Genomic DNA, 13,001 nt, shown 5'->3' with positions numbered 1-13,001 from the left:
TACATCACTGCATTAACAATACAAGCAAATATTTTAGGATAATGACACAGTGACACATAATGATGATTCATATAATATCACAATCTCTGACAGATTTTGTGCTTAAGACTTAATATAAAATTTAAAGTCGGATACCTGTAGTGATGTTAATGTCAGTGATATTGATGTCACTGTTTATTAAGGGTAAATTGCTTCTCTCCAAAAGGTTCCTCAGTAGATACTGAATATTTACGTCTGCTGCAGCAATCTCAACCTCAATCAGATAATCAGCTTGGAGAACCATGAAAGAAAATACATTTAAATATATAATTTTAAGAAAAATTAAAAATTACATGAACATTGGTGAGACTCTGTACATCATGTAGAAGTTATTGGCATAGTTTTACCTGGGAGTGGCTCAGTGGGGCATGCAGCGTTATCTGTAAAGAAAAGACGACACAATTTTAAAAATAAATGGATAAATATCAAATTTGGAATCAACTAGTTTAATGCACTCAGATTCAAATATCTAAAGAATATGTGCTATTTCTCTTACATTCCTCACTATTGTGCATTTTACCTTTAGTGAGTTTGTTGTCCTTTTTATATTGAGCATGTCATGTAGTGGTGGTTTACTGTTACAATTACACCTGCAAAGCATCCACCTACCCATGGGAGGAAGCCCTCACCAATGTATTTACCTTCCCGGTACAGTTCCGGTTCACAACCAGGTGTTTATACTCCATGTCTAAGCTACGTCCTTCACACCTTCACATCGCGATTAAATGGGAAACCCAAAAATCTTCAGTGGTCTGAGGCTGCTTAACGAGCCATTGAAATACTCAAAAAATATTCACCACAGCCCCCATCCTCTGCCAGCCCAACCACTTCAGCCTATTTATTGTGGAGGCAGATGCTTTGTCTTGCGGGATCGGCACAGTGCTTTAACAATTAAACAGAGACCCAGGGAAGCTTCACCACTGTGCCTTTTCTCCTGCAAGTTAACCCCACCAGAAACTAAATATGACGTTGGCAACTGGGTAATCCTGTCCATAAAACAGACACTAGATCATTGGAGATGAAGGGGGGCAGCAAGCTTCTAAGTCCTTGTGTCCCAACTGCACTCCATCAATGCACCATAAAGTGGGTACATACTGCACTTAGCTCAGGACACCCTGCCATTCAGAGCACCTTAAACATGCTCAGAAATGCCTTCTCGTGGTCCTCCATGGCCAGGGATGTCAGATCATATGTCGACTCTTGCCACATCTGTGCCCAGATCTATACACCTTGTCAGCAGCCAGCAGTCCACATAGAACCCCTGCCAGTACCTGAAAGACCATGGTCTCACCTCTCGATAGATTGTCACTGACCTCCCTAGTTCCCAGGGTTTCACTGCGGTTCTGGTAGTAATGGTTTGGTTTTTGAAGGCCTGCAGACTCATCTTCCTAAGAAGGCTACCTACGGCAATGGAAACAGCCACAGTTCTATTCAAACACATATCCAGCTGCTTCAGCATTCAAGAGGATATTGTTTCTGACCGGGGGATGCAGTTCACCTCCAGGGTCTGGGAGGTGTTCAGTGAGAAGCTGGCCATAAATGTGAGCCTTTACATCCAGCTATCACCCCTAAGCCAATTGCCAGGTGTAGCGCCATATTCAGGAGCTGGGCCGCTACCTGAAAATCTATTGCAGTAATGAACAACAGCATTGGAGCCAATTTATTTCGTGGGCCGTGTACGCACAAAACTCTCTGTTACAGGGGCCATCTGGTCTTACACTGTTAAAGTGTGTTCTTGGTTACCAGCCACCCCTGTTCTCCTTGTCAGAGGAGCCTTTGAATGTTTGCACAGTAGACCATTGGTATCAACAGAGCAGAGAAACCTGGGAGACTGAGCACTGAGCATGTAGGTTTACAATGATTGATGCGCAGACAATCCATCCAAGCAAACCGCAGTAGGCTACCCCATGTCCCCTACCTCCCAGGACAAATGGTATGGCTATCGACTAAGAACCTACGCCTTAAACTCCCATGCCAAAACCTGAGCCCCAGGTACATCAGCCAATTACAGCATATGCCCATCATTCTATGCTTCCGTCCTAGAACCTGCTAACTCCAGTAACAACATCTCTCCTCCTCTGCCCTGGGAAGAGGACAGGAAACCAGCATACCTCGTCCACATGATACTGGACTCTTGTAGCAAGAGTGGCCAGTGGGAGCACCTGGGTGACTGGGAGGGGTACGGCCCGGAAGTGAGATCATGGGTAATCGCTAAGGACATCTCACTTTAGAGTTTCACTCCTTGCCCACCCTGATAGATCAGGCCCTCGACCTAATGGTCGAATTAGGGAGGGAACACTCACCCGAGTATTGACCTGTCCGGAACAGTTCCGGTTCACAAACCCGAGAATTTATACTCTGCTTCTAAGCTATAATCCTTGCAAAATTTTGTCAGCCTGCTGCATTAAAGAGCCATGTGTTTCTGCTTGAAATTCTGTTAGTAACCACTTGTTTCTGTTTACCATTTCATGTTTTTTCATTGCCCTTTTGGATTTGCTTGTTTCCTGGATCTGAATTTTTACCTGTGCCTGGGTTTCTTACCTTCATTTTGCCTAACATTTGGATTTTTTTTTCCTGGTTATTTGCTATTAAACGAGTTGTAATGCAAATTGATCCTGTCCCACAATCATTATAGTTCACACTCAACTATCGCTTAAAAGTAACCATTATACATATGTTAATGAACTATTTAAAAACATCCTTAAAAGACTATTATTCATGTTACATGTTATGCATACTCATTAGCTCATTGATTGGTTGGCAGAAGTGTCCATCATTTGGTAAAGCGTTGATGCATCCACACGACGAATTGGTTACGTTATTACAAGATCCATATAGTGTGCATTTTTCACACGGCCAGAAATACTGATCCTCACACCTGCACTGATATTCAGTACCAGCCAAACTGCACACTGTGGAACAGAATAAAACATTATAAGGTGTGGTTTTCTTATGATTATGATGTTTTTTATGAGCATTTAGAAATATTTCTTTTTCTATGTTTTCTTAAATAATGCATGTAGATTCATTAAGAAGAAACAAGAAATCTAACTACTGTAACTACTATATGGCATGAGCTTACATCACTGCATTAACATTTCAAGCAAATATTTTAGGATAATGACACAGTGACACACATAATGATGATTCATATAATAACACGATCTATGACAGATTTTGTGTATAAGATTTAACATAGAATTTAAAGTTGGATACCTGTAGTGATATTAATGTCAGTGATATTCATGTCACTGTTTATTAAGGGTAAATTGCTTCTCTCCAAAAGGTTCCTCAGTAGATACTGAATATTTACGTCTGCTGCAGCAATCTCAACCTCAATCAGATAATCAGCTTGGAGAACCATGAAAGAAAATACATTTAAATATATAATCTTAAGAGAAATTAAAAATTACATGAACATTGGTGAGACTCTGTACATCATGTAGACGTTATTGGCATAGTTTTACCTGGGAGTGGCTCAGTGGGGCATGCAGTGGTATCTGTAAAGAAAAGACATGGCACAATTTTAAAAATAAATGGATAAATATCAAATTTGGAATCAACTAGTTTAGTGCATTCAGAGACAAATATCTAAAGAATATGTGCTATTTCTCTTACATTACTTTTTATATTGAGCATGTCATGTGGTGGTGGATTACTGTTACAATTACACCTGCAAAGCATCCACCTACCCATGGGAGGGAGCCCTCACCAATGTATTTACCTTCCCGGTACAGTTCCGGTACACAACAAAGTGTTTATACCCAACCTCTAAGCTACATTCTTCACACTGTCACTTCGCTATTAAAAGGGAAACCCAAAAAACTTTAGTGGTCCAAGGCTGCTTAACGAGCCTCTGAAATACTCAAAAAATATTCACTACGGCCCCCATCCTCTGCCAGCCCAACCACTTCAGCCTATTTATTGTGGAAGCAGATGCTTTTTGTTGCGGGATCGCCACAGTGTTTACCAATTAAACAGAGACCCAGGGATGCTTCACCACTGTGCCTTTTCTCCTGCAAGGTAACCCATGCAGAAACTAACTACGACGTTGGCAACTGGGAAATCCTGTCCATAAAACAGACACTAGATCATTGGAGACAAAGGGGGCCAGCAAACTTCCCAATCCTTACATCCCAACTGCACTCCGTCAATGCACCATAAAGTGGCTACATACTGTACTGCACTTAGCTCAGAACACCCTGCCATTCAGAGCACCTTAAACATGCTCAGAAGTGCCTTCTCATGGCCCTCCATGGCCAGGGATGTCATATCATATGTCGAATCTTGCCACATCTGTGCCCAGATCCATACACCTTGTCAGCAGCCTTCAGTCATCCTAGAACCCCTGCCAGTTCCTGAAAGACCATGGTCCCACCTCTTGATAGATTAAGTCACTGACCTCCCTAGTTCCCAGGGTTTCACGGCGGTTCTGGTAGTAATGGTTTGGTTTTCGAAGGCCTGCAGACTTATCATCCTAAGAGGGCTACCTACACTAATGGAAACAGCCAAGGTTCTATTCAATCACATATCCAGCTGCTTCGGCATCCAAGAAGATATTGTTTCTGACCGGGGGATGCAGTTCACAACCAGGGTCTGGGAGGTGTTCGGTAAAAAGCTGGCCATAAATGTGAGCCTTTACATGCAGCTAATCACCCCTAAGCCAATTGCCAGGTGTAGCGCCATATTCAGGAGCTGGGCCGGTACCTGAAAATCTATTGCAGTAATGAACGACAGCATTGGAGCCAATGTATTTCGTGGGCCGTGTACGCACAAAACTGTCTGTTACAGGGGCCATCTGGTCTTACACTGTTATAGTGAGTTCTTGGTTACCAACCACCCCTGTTCTCCTTGTCAGAGGAGCCCTTGAATGTTTGCACAGTAGACCATTGGTATCAACAGAGCAGAGAATCCTGGGAGACTGAGCACTGAGCATGTAGGTTTACAATGATTGATGCGCAGACAATCCATCCAAGCAAACCACAGTAGGCAACCCCATGTCCCCTACCTCCCAGGACAAATGGTATGGCTATCGACTAAGAACCTACGCCTTAAATTCCCATGCCAAAACCTGAGCCCCAGGTACATCGGACCCTTCAAAGTTTTCCAACAAATAAACCCGATAACATACAGACTACAACTGCCAGCCAATTACAGCATATGCCCATCATTCTATGCTTCCGTCCTAAAACCTGCTAATTCCAGTAACAACGCCTCTGTTCCTCTGCCCTGGGAAGAGGACGGGTCCCCAGCATACCTCGTTGGAGCACCTGGGTGACTGGGAGGGGTACAGCCTGGAAGTGAGATCATGGATAAGCGCTAAGGACATCCTTGAGCCTGCTCTCAGCTTGTAATTCATCTTACATATTATACATACTCATCAGCTCATTGATTGGTTGGCAGAAGTGTCCATTATTTGGTAAAGCGTTGATGCAGCCACACGACGAATTGGTTACGTTATTACAAGATCCATATAGTGTACATTTTTCACACGGCCAGAAATACTGATCCTCACACCTGCACTGATATTCAGTACCAGTCAAACTGCACACTGTGGAACAGAATAAAACATTATAAGGTGTGGCTTTATTGCAATTATGATGTTTTTTATGAGCATTTAGAAATATTTATTTTTCTATGTTTTCTTAAATAATGCATATAGATTAATTAAGAAGAAACAAGAAATTTAACTATCTGGCATGAGCTTACATCACTGCATTAAAATTTCAATCAAATATTTTAAGATAATGACACAGTGACACACATAATGATGATTCATATAATAACACGATCTCTGACAGATTTTGTGTATAAGATTTAATATAAAATTTAAAGTTGGATACCTGTAGTGATGTTAATGTCAGTGATATTCATGTCACTGTTTATTAAGGGTAAATTGCTTCTCTCCAAAAGGTTCCTCAGTAGGTACTGAATATTTACGTCTGCTGCAGCAATCTCAACCTCAATCAGATAATCAGCTTGGAGAACCATGAAAGAAAATACATTTAAATATATAATCTTAAGAGAAATTAAAAAATACATGAACATTGGTGAGACTCTGTACATCATGTAGAAATTATTGCCGTGGTTTTACCTAGGAGTGGCTCAGTGGGGCATGCAGCGTTATCTGTAAAGAAAAGACATGGCACAATTTTAAGAATAAATGGATAAATATCAAATTTGGAATCATCTACAGTAGTTTAATGCATTCAGAGACAAATATCTAAAGAATATGTGCTATTTCCCTTACATTCCTTTTTATATTGAGCATGTCATGTGGTGGTGGATTACTGTTACAATTACACCTGCAAAGCATCCACCTACCCATGGGAGGGAGCCCTCACCAATGTATTTACCTTCCCGGTACAGTTCCGGTACACAACCAGGTGTTTATGCACAACCTCTAAGCTACATTCTTCACACCGTCACTTCGCTATTAAAAGGGAAACCCAAAAAACTTTAGTGGTCCAAGGCTGCTTAATGAGCCTCTGAAATACTCAAAAAATATTCACTACGGCCCCATCCTCTGCCAGCCCAACCACTTCAGCCTATTTATTTTGGAAGCAGATGCTTGGTGTTGCGGGATCGCCACAGTGTTTACCTATTAACTCTCTGGATTCGATGAACGCTTATTTGCGTTTTGTTGCATAATCTCCTGTTAAGGCCGAAAAGAACTTAAATTACTTTCAGTTTCGATCGTACAGATAAGAGTAATACATCAATCGAATCTGTAAAGGGTCTACTTTTATTTGTATACACACATAATAACAACAAAATACTGTGCTTTTGTAGAATAAAGAAAATAAACAGAGTGCGTTCTCCGCCATCTCTCTCTCGGTCACCACGCTTCACAGAGACGAAAATAAAACAACCTGAATCTCAGCGAATACTTGCCTCAAATACAAGATAAATAAACAAATTCAAGTCAAAAACAATCTATTTATAATACAATCTATTAATAATAATCTATTTTTATGTAATTCGTAAGAAAGTAAGATGTGGTCCGGTTTCTCCTGTTTCGCCTAATTATAGCTAATGTGTTCCCGCCTCCGTCTGAGTGCGCTGTTCATATGCAAATGAACTGAGGCGATTCAGTTAATCATGTACAGGCCCCGAGACACAGGAATGACTCAGTACATGAAATCCGGACCTGTGTGCTCTGCAAAGCAAAGCATGGTAAGAGGCTGGACACTCCTTGGAAATGCCAGGCATGTGATGTTCACTTATGTGTTCAGCTGAAAAGGAACTGTTTCCTAGAGTGGCACAAAGATGTATAACTGTTCAATTCTGGGTACTATGTGACAGAGTAGGTTAGTGGGCTTCTACAAACCTTACACCCTTTTTTATCTTGCACTCTTCCTGTTGACACTTTTTTTGTTGCACAGTTTTGCCCTAATTGTGTCTTCTGTGTTATTACCAACTTCTAAAGTTGTTTTGTGTTATAGTTAAATATTCTACATACTCTACAAACAAAAAATATACACATTTATTTTGTCCTCACATTCTTTCTTGTAACTCCTCTCTCAGTCACATACCTGCCTGAAAGGCTCATTATGCAGCTCATTATGCTGGCCTTTGTCTTCTCAGGTGTGAATCACATTAATATTCATGATAGTTGACGCGCATATGCCCTTTACAAACAAAAAGTGTCTTAGAAAATTTACAGTTTTCTGTGAGCGAGTAAACAAGATGATTTTCACATAATTTTGAAGCAAAAACTCTACAAGGCTACAAGATCCAGTTCTCAAAAGTCCTGTGAACCAGTGTTCTGTATGTGTTTTATGGCCTTATTCAAGTGATTTAAAATGTTTCATTTTTCACTAATCACACATAAACATTGTTTTCTCAAAAACACAATCATGTACATACATGCTGCTCACATATTGTAGTCCAGTTTGTGCTGATTACAGTGATATTAGACTTTAGCCATTTATATCTTTATAAGCAAATGAAAAAAGCACAAATGTCAGGGTATGACACAACTTCTCCAGGCCCTAAAAATACCCTTAGACCTCAGAGGGTTAAACAGAGACCCAGGGAAGCTTCACCACTGTGCTGTTTCACCTGCAAGTTAACCCCAGCAGAAACTAACTACGACGTTAGCAACTGGGAAATCCTGTCCATAAAAGAGACACTACACCAGTGGAGATAAAGGGGGCCAGCAAGCTTCTAATTCCTTACGCCCCAACTGCACTCCGTCAATGCACCATAAAGTTGGTACATACCGCAACTACTGTAGCTCAGGACACCCCACCAATCAGAGAACCTTAAACATGCTCAGAAATGCCTTCTCGTGGCCCTCCATGTTGACTCTTGCCATGTCTGTACCCAGATCCATACACCTTGTCAGCAGCCTTCAGGCTTCATAGAACCCCTGCCAGTACCTGATATACCATGGTCCCACCTCTCGATAGATTAAGTCACTGACCTCCCTAGTTCCCAGGGTTTCACGGCGGTTCTGGTAGTAATGGATCAGACTCTTGTAGAAGAAGGGGACAGTTGGAGCACCTGTGTGACTGGGAGGGGTACGGCCCAGAAATAAGATCATGGGTAAACACTTAAAGTTTCACTCCTTGCCCACCCTGATACTGTAGATCAGACCCTCAACCTAATGGTCGACTAAGGGAGGGAGCCCTCGCCCGAGTATTGACCTTTCCCGAACACATTCGGGTATTCATACTCGGCGTCTAAGCTATTATCCTTGCGAAATATTGTCAGCCTGCTGCGTTAAAGAGTGGTTTGTTTCTGCTTGCCATTTTGTTAATAACCACTTGTTTCTGTTTACCATTTCATGGTTTTTCGTTGCCCTATTGGATTTGTTTGTTTCCTGGACCTGGATTGTTACCTGTGCCTGGGTTTATAACCTTCATTTTGCCTAACATTTGGATTATCTTTTCCCGGTTATTTGCTATTAAAAACGAGAGTTGACATGCAAATTGGCCTGTCTCCCAGTCATTATATTTCACACACAATTATCACTTAAAAGTAACCATTATATGTTAATGAACTATTTAAAGAGCATCCAAAAGCTTAGTATTCATGTTACATGTTATACATACTCATCAGCTCATTGATTGGTTGGCAGAAGTGTCCATCATTTGGTAAAGCGTTGATGCAGCCACACGACGAATTGGTTACGTTATTACAAGATCCATATAGTGTACATTTTTCACATGGCCAGAAATACTGATCCTCACACCTGCACTGATATTCAGTACCAGCCAAACTGCACACTGTGGAACAGAATAAAACATTATAAGGTGTGGTTTTCTTAGTATTATTATGTTTTTTATGAGCATTTAGAAATATTTCTTTTTCTATGTTTTCTTAAATAATGTATGTAGATTAATTAAGAAGAAACAAGAAATCTAACTATATGGCATAAGCTTACATGAGCATTGGAAAGTTTTTTTGGTTTTGAAATAATGCATAAAAAGCAATAAAAGAGACTGCAGCACCATAACGCTCTTACAATCCCTTCTGCTCTGTTTCTGTTCCACTTTGTTCTTTTTTTTATTGGCTTTTACATTGTTTGTGAGATGTGAGACAGGGGGCAGTAGCTCAGAGTGCTTCTGTTCTTTGTTTTCAACACAGTTTCTAGACCTGTTGTCTGGTACTGATCTGCCTGTGAATTTGCTCTGAATTGATTTTGTTAGTCCAGCAAGTGATTATGTTATTGTCAGATTTGACCTTAGATAACCTGTTTTACCTGCCTTTGCATTGCCTTTTTGGATTAGTCTTTCTGATTTCTGACTATTAACGTAATAGCCCACATGCATCTGTGTCCTCAGCCTGCTTCCCTCCCAGTGCTCTACATGACAGAATCTAAATATATGTCAAGACCTCATTGTATTCAAATAATGCCACTAAATATTTGTAACAAATCTGTGAAAATAAGGTTAAAATTTTTCTACATGAATTTATTTTGACTGTGAGATTTAGAAAAAACTGAAAGGCCAGTTACCTGTAGTTATGTTAACGTCATTTATATTGATGTCACTATTTATTAAGGGTAAACTGTGTGTCTCCAAAATGATCCTTAGATCATTCAGGAATGTTTCTCCTGTGTCAATCTCAAACTCAATCAGATAATCATCTGAGGAAAAAGAAAATAGTAAATATACTATATCATTATACAAAGAAATATGTAACATCAAGAACAACAACAACAACAACAATAATAATAATAATAATAATAATAATAATAATAATAATAAACACTGGTTAGAATTTGCAGATTTTAGTTATTTGAGTAGGTTTACCTCGGGGTGTGCCCACTGGACATGAGTTATCTATGAAGTAAAGCATTACTATCATTAAAACACTAATAAATATTTGTTTGTTTTTTATTGAAATCTGGGTAAAGTTAAATACCTTAAACATCTAAATATCCAGATATCTCCAACAAAACCACTCTACTAAGAAATTAATAAGTGAACATATTAAATAATCATGGTAAATGTCAAACATACTCAGCTCATTGAATGGTTGGCAGAAGTGTCCATCATTTGGAAGAGCATTGATGCAGTTACAGGAGGAAGTGGTGACATTATTACAAGACCCATATAGTGTACACTCTTCACATGTCCAGAAATACTGATCGTCACACCTGCACTGATATTCAGAACCATTCAAACTGCACACTGTGGAATCAAAACAGATGGTGCGATATTCATGGTCTGACACATTGTTTGATTGTTGAAAAAAGACTTATTTTTTTAGAGTATCTATAGAGACTTTATATTGTGTTATTAGATGTTTCACAGTTTCACTTCCAGCCTGTTGCTGAAAACATGTTATAGTTACCAGATTACCATATTTCAGTTTGGCTTAGGGCCTGTTTTAAAAAGGAATCTCAAAATAATCTTCTTTTTATTTTCACCCAATATGTTTACTGGTTTTTCAGGTTTGTACAAAAAGTAAAGACTGTTGCAGACAAAAGTACACCTGAGAGATTTAATCAAGAATTCCTGAAGAGTTTTTGTGTCTCAGTGGCACTAATTCAACCATTAACATGTACATCACATTATGACATCAACTAAAGAATTCTAGTACAATGTGCATTTTTTTTTTGTCTTTTTTTTTTCTATGACAGGAAAATCAAACAAAATACATTGTGAACCCTATCACATATAAGCCAGTTCCCATCGTGTCAAACAAATAGTTTAGATTCAGATACATTTATTATTAAGAACTTAAATTGAAACATACAAATGAGTGTCTTGTTTGTTATTTTCAAACAGAGCTTACCTGTCGTAACATTCACACTATCAATGTCTGTGGTATTGTCTATTTCAATAGAGCTGATGGACTTCAGTAATGATTTGATTTGTTCCAAATAAATGGCTTGTGACACATTCACCTCTATGATTATAACGTATTCTAGTACATCCGTGTTCACTGGAAATAACAATGTGATTTTGGTTACTTATAATATAGCACAAATATATATTAAAATCAAATTTTAAACATGCTATAACATACTGATGAACTTTTTTTTACCGTCTCGTTTATCCCTTATGTATCCATCTGTGTCACTAAACTGAATTTTAAGGGGGGAAAAAGCCAATAATTAGGCAAATAAGCTTAATAATTGTAAATTTATTCAATTATTATTTATGAAATTACTTTTTGTACTAGTAAATCTTAGTCAACTCTGAGTCCACACTTTATCCTTAACACATCATTATTTACTTAGAATCAGTAGTAATTTCAGAGTGTAAAAAATGTATTTTCTGGTTAAAAAAAATCTCTTAAAAAAAATAAGAATAATAAACACTGTTGTCAAATTACAGATTTTTTAAACTTGATGGTGCCTGGATTTTTTTTAACTTATATTTCAGAAGATTAATAAATTTAATTAATTACTTGAAATGAGTAGTTTATTTAAATTAATAAATGTAATTAATTAATTTAAATAAGTTGGTTTTTTTTTTTTTTTTTTTTTTTTTTTTAACTTTACCTCCAAAACCATGTCTGAAAATTCAAGAAGTCCTTGTGAGTTCACCACCTGCATATAAATGAACAGAGTGGCAACAAATCCCAGGAAACATTCTGATCTTTTTCCTGTAAAACAAATTTAAGAAATCAAACATTTATTTTCTCAGGTTATTTTTCACATATATTAATCAAACATTTTTCTTAGACAGAGGATGATGGATGTAAGAACAGCTGAATCACTAGGTCTGGCCTACTTTTGACTTTTCTTATCTTTTGTTGACCTTGCACATAATTCTGTTGCTGATTAAAATCAACTGTCTCTGAGAGTTAAGGTAAAGAGGAGCCTAAAGTTGTTGGTGCTTTTGAGGTTAGTCTTCTTTTAAATCCTCAAAACAAGTCCACATAAGGTAATTTACAAGGATGTGGCTTTTTGACAAAAATGACCTTCTGTAAATAAATCAAAGAAATATAGGAACTAATAAATACAAACAAGACCTCAGCCTTCATTAATTTTCACCAAACACCAAAAACGTCTTATAGAATAAGTTTGGGATTTGAAGTTGTTTTCTATATTAAATTAAACTTATCTCTGATTCATTGACATTTCGTTCTTCAGTCATAGTCATTTATCTGACTACATGTGGTCTCATTTCAGTTTGTAAAAACAATGTGTTGTGTTCTCTATTCCTTTAAGAAACAACATATCATTGGTGCCAGATATGAATAAAACCATCCAATTAAAGTAAAACCTTCAAAAAGAATTTGATGGCTTTTGGTCCCTATATTTTGGTCTCTTCTAATTTGGACTTGATCTTGATTCCCACATGTTTGACTCTATCTCAGCTACAGTAGTCCTGGTTTTGGATACAACACTAATAATTCTGGTGTTCTCTCACATTACAAAATATTTCCAGTAGTTGGACTGAACACTGAATTGTCTCTCAGTCTGATTGTTTGTGTGCATGTGCAAATAAATCCTGCCTATAGAAACCATTCATGTCTATAACCAGACAGACTTGTGT

The 13,001-nt window shown here is 38.3% G+C and overlaps 1 protein-coding gene across 1 annotated transcript in view; it reads right to left on the bottom strand.

The window, feature by feature from the left end:
• Window positions 1-13,001, bottom strand: part of LOC132863710 (uncharacterized) — a 48,693-nt gene that overhangs the window by 32,729 nt on the left and 2,963 nt on the right. Inside the window, exons 3-17 of the mRNA XM_060896667.1 lie at window positions 12,002-12,105; window positions 11,542-11,581; window positions 11,290-11,439; window positions 10,512-10,682; window positions 10,302-10,331; window positions 10,004-10,135; window positions 9,099-9,272; window positions 6,134-6,166; window positions 5,883-6,017; window positions 5,417-5,590; window positions 3,507-3,539; window positions 3,256-3,390; window positions 2,778-2,951; window positions 387-419; window positions 136-270 (exon numbers count right to left, since the gene is read on the bottom strand). Of these exons, the coding sequence (XP_060752650.1) occupies window positions 136-270; window positions 387-419; window positions 2,778-2,951; window positions 3,256-3,390; window positions 3,507-3,539; window positions 5,417-5,590; window positions 5,883-6,017; window positions 6,134-6,166; window positions 9,099-9,272; window positions 10,004-10,135; window positions 10,302-10,331; window positions 10,512-10,682; window positions 11,290-11,439; window positions 11,542-11,581; window positions 12,002-12,105 (1,653 nt within the window). The remainder of the gene's footprint in view (window positions 1-135; window positions 271-386; window positions 420-2,777; window positions 2,952-3,255; window positions 3,391-3,506; window positions 3,540-5,416; window positions 5,591-5,882; window positions 6,018-6,133; window positions 6,167-9,098; window positions 9,273-10,003; window positions 10,136-10,301; window positions 10,332-10,511; window positions 10,683-11,289; window positions 11,440-11,541; window positions 11,582-12,001; window positions 12,106-13,001) is intronic.

This window comes from Tachysurus vachellii, chromosome 20 (assembly GCF_030014155.1).
Source record: "Tachysurus vachellii isolate PV-2020 chromosome 20, HZAU_Pvac_v1, whole genome shotgun sequence".
In the NCBI taxonomy this organism is placed as follows: Eukaryota; Metazoa; Chordata; class Actinopteri; order Siluriformes; family Bagridae; genus Tachysurus; species Tachysurus vachellii.
This window is presented reverse-complemented; position numbering and strand designations above follow the sequence as displayed.